This window comes from Xiphophorus couchianus, chromosome 21 (assembly GCF_001444195.1).
Source record: "Xiphophorus couchianus chromosome 21, X_couchianus-1.0, whole genome shotgun sequence".
NCBI lineage: Eukaryota > Metazoa > Chordata > Actinopteri > Cyprinodontiformes > Poeciliidae > Xiphophorus > Xiphophorus couchianus.
This window is the reverse complement of record NC_040248.1, coordinates 6,248,150-6,259,228: the sequence shown is the minus strand read 5'-3', so window position 1 is coordinate 6,259,228 and position 11,079 is coordinate 6,248,150. Positions and strand designations below refer to the sequence as shown.

Below are 11,079 nucleotides of genomic sequence, written 5' to 3'. Positions count from 1 at the left end.
CAAGTACAAGGTTTAAGACTGGTCTAGTCAAAATCCAGACCAAATTTTACTGACAGATTATGCCATGCCCCTACAGGTCAGGCTGCTATTGCTCAAAAGTCTCACTACCCTTAGAGATAGCTTAAGTGTCTTTATAGTGATTGGGGGGGCAACATGACATGCAATCATGTTGCTGCAACATGATTGCAGCAACATGACTACCTGCATGTTGCTGCAAACGACATGCAGGAGAAAGATGAATAGTTTTTCTCCCTTTTATGAATGAAATCAAATTTTAAAGCTGTGTTATGTATTTATTCACTTTATATTTGCCTTAACTGATCTCTGTTGGTAATTTAGAACTTATTTCCCACAAATTTAACTCGTTGTAAGTAACTTCTAGAATACCATATTCTAGTACTAAACCAGTGGCTTGGGGTCCCCCCCAGTGCAAGAAGCACTGCAGTGCTTCAGTCAGCAGTCAGCAACTGCAGTGCACTGCACTGCAAGAAGCTGCTCTGGTAAAATCCCACAGGGTTCTCTTCACTCGCGTCACGTCACGGTTGCTCACGCGCGCGGCGCGCCTATAAAAAGACATCCTGACCGCGAGTCAAGTAGAAGTGACAACAAACGAGCTGATAAGTCACCCCTCCGCTAATTTGTGACGCTCCCACGGGGTCAAAGCTATGGAGAGCGGGGAGATTCGCGGCTCGGAAAAGAAGCGCAGAAGACGCGGCTTCATTCTGGCTGTGACCGCGGTGGCCCTTCTTGTGATTATCCTCGCTGTTGTGTTAGGAGTGACCCTAAGTCGGGGAAGAGAAGAGTTTAAAGACACGTTCATGGAGAGATGTCAGAAGTTCAAAGGGTGAGTGTTGCTATTTTTAAGCGCCTGCGGAGTTCAAGATGCTCAGGAGTCAGCAACAACTTTAGACGCTGAAAAAACTTGGCAATATTGCTTCAAATCATTCAACAGGAGACCAGCTGTTGAGCAACAAATGATCACGTTATTTAAAGCATGGGCGGTTTCTGCTGATGCATCGTTTAAACATCTTGCATCTCCTCTGCAGATACTGAGCGACTTCTCGCGTTCATGAAAAAAAGTTCCTTTGTACATCTAAATCTTCACGTGTATGAATTTACACACAAATTGAACCATTCCATTTGTTATGCCAACAATGTAAGAGTCACATTTATATATAAATCACACGATTATATTTAAAAGCATATTTTTATACGATCAAAATATATGGATTTTCATTGAAAGTTGTTGCAGCTTGCACTGCAGTATTAAAGTCATAAACTGCTTTACATGAAATCGCTTAACATGCTGTGTCAAAACAGTGATCAGTAAATACTGATTAGACGCATATCTCGTCATGAACAACAGCAATCAAAAAATGAAATCTACTGTTTTTGGTATAAGATTTTAGCAAAGGTCTGATTTTTAAGTTCAAGATTTATTTTACTTGTTTTCATCAATCTAGGTCCTCATCCTAATCCACATCTTACTAACTTGATGCACTAATCAGGCTTTTCCTGTTTGCTATTGATTTTGTGTTTTCTGACATTCTGATTCCAACTTTTCCTGAAGGACAACAAGACCTAAAGTAAAACAACGGTTTGTCTGATAGGGAAAGTAGTTTGAATCCAAAACAAAAAAATGCTAAAAATTGAAAGATTTTCAATAATTTTGTACCAAAGTGTATGTTCAAAATAGATGGTCTCAGTTCTTGCATTAATACACAGAAAATGCTGAGTGTTCCTAGTTTTGATGCAAAATCACCTGTCTTATAAAAGCTGGTCCAGAAAGTTGTAGAGGTTTAAAGGATTAGGTTTTAAATGTTGATGGGCGCGGCGGTGACGCATCGGGTAGAGCGGTTTTGGTCATCAGTGCGGCCGTTGACCTTTGCCACATGTCTTCCCCCTCTGTCACAACCCACTTTCCAGTGGATCTACTATAAAATAAAAGTCACTAGAAAATAAAGGCCCCTATCAGAGTGAAATGAAATTTGTGATGTTGGCATTGTTATTGCACCAGTGATGACTTTCACCTGTCGTTGTTATTCTCCGCTCCACACATATTTGAGCCAATTAGTCAAGTTCTATGCAACCGCCTTCCTGGAAAAGCGAGAAGAAGAAGAAAGAAGTCCAGTTTGCAGTTGGCTACAAGCTAGATAGTGGACTCAGTTGGCCAAGGTGTTCTGGTAGCTGGACTAGCTGGTCCAGCTAGTTTCCAGAAGAAGGACCCATTATGCCAGCTGTTTTTATCATGTCAGTTCTGGAGTTGAACATTTTAGGAAAAGCTTTCCTGGAAATTTTTAGATCATAAAAATCAGAACACAAGTAGTATTTGTTTTATTTACTAGCCAACAGTTTAATGTTGTTTTTAGATAAAGTAGAGAAAATTCCTGTAACTGTACATTGAACTTCAACATTTTATTAACTGAAAAAAATTGGAGAGTGTAATCTAGTTCACTATAGGAACACTGTACAAAAGAATAAAATATTTTTCATATTTTCGTTTGGAAACAAGGGAATTCTCATTAAGATGTATGCTGACAAACTTCATCTCCACAACATTTGAAAGCCTAACTCTGACCTTCCCCTTTCAGGTATAACTGCGAACACATATGGGAATTATTTCAGCAAGCCTACGTGAACCAAGATCCTTGTGAAGTTCCCCCAAACGCCTACGATTCCCTCATTGCTGCAGCTCCTTTGGAATCTTCATGCAACAGAGTAAAACTGATAAAAAATAACGCATCTTAATTCTGCTTTATGCCACGTGTTGTGATTGCATTGTGTTGATTGTGTTTCGGGATAGCTGTTGTTCTGGAGCAAAACAAAGGACGTGGTCCAAGACTTCTCTAGGAAGAAGGACTGTTTTCAGACTGTGGAGGAAACCCTGCTAGGATCAGTCCTGAACAGCTTGACCTGGTGTGGAAAGAAGGGCAGCAATGGTAAGAATAGTGGAAGGCAAGAGCTGGTTTTGTTTTGTTTTTTTACCTTGGTGAATGCTTGATTTACTTGTACAAAATCCATTGAGCAGGTACTGACATGTTATTTGTTTGTTTTGTCAGACAGGTTTTGGTATTTTCTATTGTTTTAGATATTAATTTATTTTCATTTTCACATGGAACATTCAGAAAGCTGAAGTTAAAGTTTGGAACTGACTTGGCTTCCTAGAAACTTCACATATTATATCATGACAGCAGATACAGTGTTTTGCAGACGTTTGGACGCTGCTTGTTCTTATTCGCACTTTGTCTCATTACAGACAAACTTAAATGTATTTTATATGGACCTTTTTATGTTAGAGCAGTAAATTTGATTTGCCCATATATACAGTTATGACATCAGGCTATGGAGATGCTTTTCTTCTGCTGGAACAGGGAAGCTTGTCACAGTTGATGGAGAGATGCATGAAGGATGAGGCATCTGTAAAGGAAAACCTGTTTGAGGCTAAAGGGCTTGGTGCTGGAATGGAGGACAAAGACTCTAAACACACACCCAGAACCAGACTGGAAAAGTTTCAAACAAAGATTATATCTATGTGTTCGCATGGCCTAGTCAAAGTCCAAATCTAAGTTTAATTGAGAATCTGTGGGAAGGATTTAGATTTGATATTGGCAGACAATTTCTATCCAGTCAGTCTGAGTTGAAGTTATTTTTGCTTAGAGAGTTGTTCATAGTTTCAATGTCTAGATGTGTAAATCGGAAAGGAATATAAACCAAAATACTTTCAGCTGCAATCGCAGAAAAATATGCCATCTTATTTTTTTATGTGCTCACTTTCACTAGTTCTCCAGCTGCTCTTACTGTGTCTTTAAATGTCCAAATATTTGTTGTTATTCTTCTTGTGGAATTTGGTGTCATTACTCTGTAACAAAACTTCAGGATCTGGACAGTCGCTATTTTAAGTGAAAAGGACTCTGCTACTAAAACTGTAAAATCTAAACATCCTTGCTATGTTGTCTAACATTACATTATATATGGGTACATTTATATATATCTATATGGAGGTACAAAAGTATGAAACCCAAATTGGAATAAAATAAAAGCTAAAATTTAAACTATGGTCTTAATTGAAACATTAAGTTGTTTTAAAAGCATTAATTATGCTTTGATAAACTCCATGCTCTTCGACAATATGAGAGCAAGAAAAATAAACAAATATTTAATATGTGGTCAAAATGTTTTATTTTTAATTGTTTATGAAAATACATGTTATTTTTGTTGATCTCTCTCCTTCATTTGATAAAGTTGATCATTGTGTGAGATCTGTATTTATACATGAAGTTCAATGAAGTTATTAGGCAAAGTTACCAAAGGTTTTTTTCCATAATTGATGTATCATCAGAGTCTTGAAAAGTCTCAAAATGTCTCAAATTTATCTCACTGAGGAAAAAGATTTGGTCAATTTTTTTATATATTTATAGTAAATATGAGAAATCCTCTGGAGTACTTTGTGAGCCTGAAATAGTTTTCCATTTTTTCCATTTAATTCTTCAACTACAACTCATTGCTGCAGTGTTTGGACATCACATTCTGTAGTTTCAGTTCACTTTTTATGTGAGAACCTGACTGTCTTGGTGGTGTTGTTATAGAAACGCTTACCACTGACTGCCCTGGATGGCTAGACTGTGAGAACAACCCTCCTCGCTCTTTCTGGAGAAGAGTCTCGACTGCGGTGAGTCAAGAAGAGCGAGATACATGTTTTTTACTCCAGGAAATAACACGGCTGTGAGTTTGGGCCATGGATGGGTAACAACTCCACGTGGCTTTACAGTTCTCTGCTGATAACAATGTAGCGGAGAACAGAAAAAGGTCTTCATCAATGAGGCTTTGTCTGGGTCTCCATGGAGCCGCATTGCACTGCTCCCTCCTGAGAAAGCAGCAGCCCACACATTCAGAGGAGGATTCTTGGTTTGGCAGCAGAGACGCAAAATAAATCAACCTCAGAAAATGTGTATAAATGAACCCAAATCCACATGTAACTTCTGCTTTTTACACAGTAGTTTAGAAGAAAAAGTAATAACTAGAATAAGATTACATTTAGTTTGTGGAAGAATATTTCAGAACTATTTTATAGAGACTAAAATGCAGCGACACAGAGAAAGATTTCATAACAATTGGCTTCCTTTCTATAAAAGCCTAGTTCTTTGCAGTCTTTTGAATGTTTTTCTTCTTTATTTAAATATGTTACATGAATGTGGACTTTAACCTTATGATTCTTGAAAAGAGAGAGATGAAACAATTATACCACTTTTCATTCATTGCTAAACTACTTCAGAAATTACAAAGAACACTTCTACAAGAAGAATAAAACAGGGGCAGCACTACTGTTTTAATAATAATACCATAAAGAGGGTTTGATGTATAAATCTAATGTATATTTTATGTGCAGTTTGGAGATGCTGCCTGTGGAAACGTCACCGCGATGCTAAACGGTTCCATCACAACTCCATTCGATACACAAAGGTGGGATTAACACTCTTAGTAGACATATTGTCACTTTTGATGCTTTTTATATACGTAAATAATTGCTCTTGAAAGGCACTTCAAACATATTACATTATATTTTGTGATTCACCTAAAACCTGCATTGTATTCCTATTTTAAATCCAGGAGCAAGTAGTCAAACTGATCAGTTAAAGATAAGTATCACAACCAATTTTGATAACTTTTTTGTGCATTAAGTGATGCAGAAAGTGAGGAAAATGAGACAGTTTTTGTCCATGTTTGTCCACTGAGTTGACTTTTAACAACCTTGCAAATCCCCTTTTGTCACCTTTTTGATAACACAGCTGCGTATACGTAGTCTTCCTCTGTAAAAGTGAATGATGTCAGAATATTCTCCAAAACAACCAGCAGGCATGCAGATTGCATCTAGTGGTTGTTATGGAGACTCTGTGACCTCAGGATGCCAGGCATTGCTTCTGTTCTCCAACTGTGAGAATGGACTTTTTTTTTTTTCTTGTACAATCCTGCACGCATAATAATGAGATGAACTTGGCACCATGTCCAGTTTGGTTTGTAGTAGTATTTCAAGAACACTATGAGAACCAGACCAACTCTAAGGATCTGAAACTTATCAATGTAGTTTAATAATTGAGGGTTAGGGGTAGTTTTGGCATCCAGACAAGAAAGTAGACAATAGAATACCCAGAGTACGGTGGGGGATTGAAAACTGTGCTTGCAGCCAGATTATTCCACTCATTCGTCACAGTTCAAGCTGTGAAAGTGTTGCTCTGAATCTATACACGGGCAAATTTAGGTCAGTTGCAATTTTCTTTATTCCAACTTATAAAGCCTGCCACAAAACAACGCCATAAACACAAAACAACACAGAGCAGCAGCAAGTTTGCTATTGTTAGAGTGTTTATATTGTAGGTAACATAAAGAAATCAACTTTTCAAATGATCACTCCGCCATTTCAGGGTTGAGTGACCAATCCCAGATCTAAACCTTGCTCATTTTTTGTCAAAAACACTTAAAAGCAAACGATATGTTTTACATTTTCCAACTCTACATTCACTTTTAGTATATATAAATATATATATATAATTAGATGATCAACTGGCTATTAAGGGTAGTTGTTTGCTGTTGGTGTCTGCTATAAATGCTGCTCAATGGCTTAAATTAATTCACTTTTGTTTTTATTTTCAGTATTTTTGGCAGCGTTGAGGTGAAGAGGTTTAAGTCTCCCAGGGTGAAAAACATGAATGTTGTTCTGGTCATCCAGAAGAACTCTGTGTAAGATTCATCAAATGTAGCTGTCTGATTTAACACTATTAGCAGAAATGGAGGAAAAAACATCTTTCCGTGTTTTACTTTCTCAGAACAAATTGCACAAATCCATCTTTGCAAAACTTGGTGATGGCGTTGGACAAAGGGATCAGTTACAGCTGCTTGGAAGTGCTCAGGTGAGAAAAATATGAGTTACATGAACGGATGAAACATCGTTATGTCTTCTAATGCCTTATTGATTTTTCTGTTCAAGGTCTCAAATCGAGAAGTGTGGCTCTGACCCGGAGAAACCTTGTGGTGCCTGTTGGTGACACTGAAAAAACCAACAGATGGAACTATTTTAAACCAATCTTAATCTTTTAATATTTGTCAGTCAGTACAACACGGATTATGTCTTTTTATTGTCAAGGTTGTAATTAGGGAATTGTTATTATTATTATTATTATTATTATTATTATTATTATTATTATTATTATATGTCCTGTAGTGTTAAATAAAAAGGCTGCTATATGTGTTCAAGTAAGGAGCAGTTGGTAAATGCATCCAACTGCTATATTTCTGAATGAAAGTGATATATTGTAGAATAAAGGTCATACGTGTCAGTAAAAGTGAAATGGGTTCATTTTCTAGAGGACTGTGTCATGGCTGGTGACTTTTGAAATGTCACTAGATGTTTTTTTTTGTTTGATTATGATAAAGACGGTGATAAGGAGGTCTGGTTCTGTTCTGGGGACGGATGTGGGATCTAGAAATTCTTTATAAACTGAAGAACATTACGGACGACCCACAGGATCAACTTCATGAAACTCCTATGAAACAGCATATCTTCAGTCATGAGACTTCATCACAGCTGCTGTTATACAGACTGCTACAGGAGATCCTTCCTGCCCAGAGTCATCTACATCTACAAAAACTCTTTGAAGATACTTGGATAATATGAATTAAATCAGAAATTGATTTCCCTTTGGGGTTTGGAGTATTTCTGACTTGAATTGTTTTTGTTGTTCTATTTGTGAGATTTGTTCTTTATCCTTTTACAGCCACCAGAGGTCCTCGTTTCGCTTGTTTTTGGGTCTAGCTCAGGTCATTGCCTGAATGTGTTGGGTTTCCTTTTTTAAAGATAGATTTAGGACTTTATTTTGGATTATTCTTTTTCCTAAGAATGTAATGTTTCAGGTGTTTAGTATATCTAAATTGCTCTAACGTATGAGTGTGCTATTTTAGTCCTTTCTGGTGACCTTCAGGTGTAACCTGCCTCTTGTCTGATGGAGATAAACTCTGGCCACTGAACAACCAAATAAGATGCCACATCAAAATAAAGTTGTAAAAACTACAAAAATTAAATCAACATTTATGAAAGATTATGTCAAAACGCGATCTGTTTTGTAAACTACAAAAAAAAACGTGCAATCCTTGCATTATTATCCTGTTGCAGAATTTCTAAGTGAACATTTTATTTTAAAAAATTTATTATTTTGGCAACTTATTTTTTTTTTATGTCTCTTCTCTACTGGAAAACAAGCCATTTAAAGGTGGGATGTTCTCACAATCTGTGAAAAATAAAAATGAATAAAACCAGAAAATCCTGGGAGTTTGTCTTTGAATGTGAAGATTCCTTTGAGATGACAAGAAAAGAGCTACAGAAAATAGCTATTAAACAATTGAAATCTGTATTGCTTTAAATGAACCCTTAGCTTTTTCTTTATCTTGAATATGTTTATCTGTATTTGTTTTTTCTTGAGGCAGAACAAATGAGGTATAACTCTGTCGTTATACCGTGTGTCTGCAAATAAAGTTTAAAAAACAACATCCGCCCCCTCTCCCTCTCCCTCACCCAACAGACGTCTTGTGGCTTTGATGTCAAGCTGTGATGTCACTCATCCTGTCTGTGACATCACAGCCGCCTGTCTTTGTATTCCCAGATTCCACATAGAAATTCATTTGCAGTCTTCAATCTCAAGTGAGTAGCGTTTAAATTAAAAAGTGAGCGAACGATTGAGGGTCGTTGGGGTGTAAAACCCCATGAATCCTAGGCACTGATAGGTAACAGAAGGACTGAAAAATCCGTAACAGAAGGACGGCGGAGTCCGCGTAAACTGAAAACTGCAAAGAAAATAATAATTTGGTATTGTGATGCCTTGAGTGGACATCCAGAGAGGTTGACAAGCAAGTGTTAAGGTGCCAACCTGAACATTATCCAGCTGAATACCTCAATTTAGGCTTTGATGAGAAAAGAGCAGCTCTCTTCTCATCAAAGCCTAAATTGAGGTATTCAGCTGGATATTAGAGAAGATCTCTGAGGTTGTTCTGGTTACTTCTGAATCCTGGGAAGAAGCTAAAGATTAGGAAACCGTGAAGTGAATCTGTAAACATTTAAGTTCTGCAATGAGCTAACACATTATGTTATGGAATTCCACCAACTATAAATCACTAAAGATTAGAAACGAATGATGGCGTTTTAGAGATACAGTATAATATGGACTGTTTTGGGAAAATAGAGTCATCTTGACGGTTTAGATCATACTGAAATAAATTATTCTGTTTGTTTTTTGTTTTTGTTTTTTAAAAAAGAAGTTTTTCCTTTTAAGTAAAGGGCAGTTATCTTTAACAAAACAAAACTAGTAATAAAAATAATAAAGTGGAAAAGTTATCAATGGTAATTATTAAAACAATTCTAAGAAAAGAGAAAAGGAAAAATAATGGAAAAAGTAAAAAGGGTCTCTGGACTATTTATAACTTTTGGAAATCAGCTGACACTTAAGGGTTTTTTCCTTACTGAAGGAATTTGTTTGGAATTAAATTAAATATCTCTAAGTGTTGAAAATTATGGACACAGTAGTGTTCGTAGATCATGAAGTATTTGTTGCTTCTAAATTTAGAGTTTAATTCTAAAAAGAAATGAATCCACATTTAATTGAAATTGATGAAAGTAAATGAAGGTAATATTTTCTAGACTAAAGTTTAGAACCCTTTAATCTAGGATTAATTGATTGATGGTCATTAAAATTTATATTAAATTAGAGGATTTGAGATTTTGGTTTAATTTCAGGATGGTCATTTTTAATTAAGGGATAACTGTGGCCATCTAGTGGTGTTTTACCTTGATCAATTTGACAATATTTACAGGTAAATCTGTAAAAAAAAACACCCCTTTGCTTATAGATCTTCTATAAGCAAAACAACTGCCAGCTAACCTAGTAGTTTGTAAGTGTGTAGTACACACAGCAGGTACCAATGAGGTCTTTAATGGAAATAGGTTAAGCTGATTTGAATGAGCAGAAGTGGCAGCATCAGCAGAAATAAAAGTGTTAGATATAGAGGAACAAACTATTATGCACAAAAAGATATTTAGAGACATGTAACAGCAAAGGCCCAAATTGGAAAATTGATTGTGGATAACTCAAAGGGCAGCATTGAAATCTCTATTTAAAGTAGTAGAAATTGTGATACATTTGCATGAAATGCGTCATCAGGGGGGTTATGGATTTACCTTTTATATTACTTGATTAGATTACTGGAACTTATATCACATGTTCTGATCTGTGCTAAACATAACCCACAGTGAAACAGGGAAACTTAACACCGAGAAGAATAAAGTTTCCAGAACCTAAATATCCTTTTCAAGTGATTCACATGAATTTCATAGAACTAAATCAGAATGAAGGGAAAAATATTGTTTGGTTATAATAGATACATACTCTAAATGGATAAAGTCACTTTGCAAAGAGATCATTCCCAGATATGGATAGATATTCCCAGATATGGAACACCTGAACGAATTTATAGTGATAATGGGGTACATTTGTTAACCAACTTGTAAAACAAAAACAACATAGGATCGATTTAAAACATCATTGTGCCGACTACCCTCAGAATCCTGCATTAGTGGAGATTGCAAAGTTCCTCCTTGCTGGCGGCAAGAAGGGGGAACTTTAGGGGTCGATGGCTGCAGCAGAGTGAAACCTACCATTGTTTCCTCAAACAATGCTTTGCAAGTGTCACAGTTAAGCCAGGGGTCTCAAACTCCAGTCCTCGAGGGCCGCAGTCCTACAGTTTTTAGATGTGCCACAGGTACAAAACTCTGGAATGAAATGGCTTAATTACTTCCTCCTTGTGTTGATCAGTTCTCCCAGCCTTGCTAATGACCTAGTTATTCTATTCAGGTGTGGTGCAGCAGAGGCAAATCTAAAAGTTGCAGGACTGCGGCCCTCGAGGACTAGAGTTTGAGACCCCTGGTTAAGACTCTTAAATATTGCACATTAAATGTGCAGCTATTCACATAAAGCATTTAAAATAAGTTATGCTTGATGATATTTTCTTTGCAGACAAAGACAATAGAATAGTAGTTAA

At 36.6% G+C, this 11,079-nt stretch overlaps 1 protein-coding gene across 1 annotated transcript; it reads left to right on the top strand.

Annotated features, from left to right (window-relative positions):
- Positions 1–479: 479 nt before the first annotated feature.
- Positions 480–8,312, top strand: LOC114136499 (ADP-ribosyl cyclase/cyclic ADP-ribose hydrolase 1-like). The gene is made up of 8 exons (XM_028004501.1): positions 480–844; positions 2,592–2,718; positions 2,804–2,939; positions 4,587–4,669; positions 5,387–5,460; positions 6,649–6,735; positions 6,822–6,905; positions 6,983–8,312. The coding sequence occupies exons 1-8, from the start codon at positions 666–668 to the stop codon at positions 7,038–7,040; spliced, it is 828 nt and encodes a 275-aa protein (XP_027860302.1). The 5' UTR covers positions 480–665; the 3' UTR covers positions 7,041–8,312.
- Positions 8,313–11,079: the final 2,767 nt, after the last annotated feature.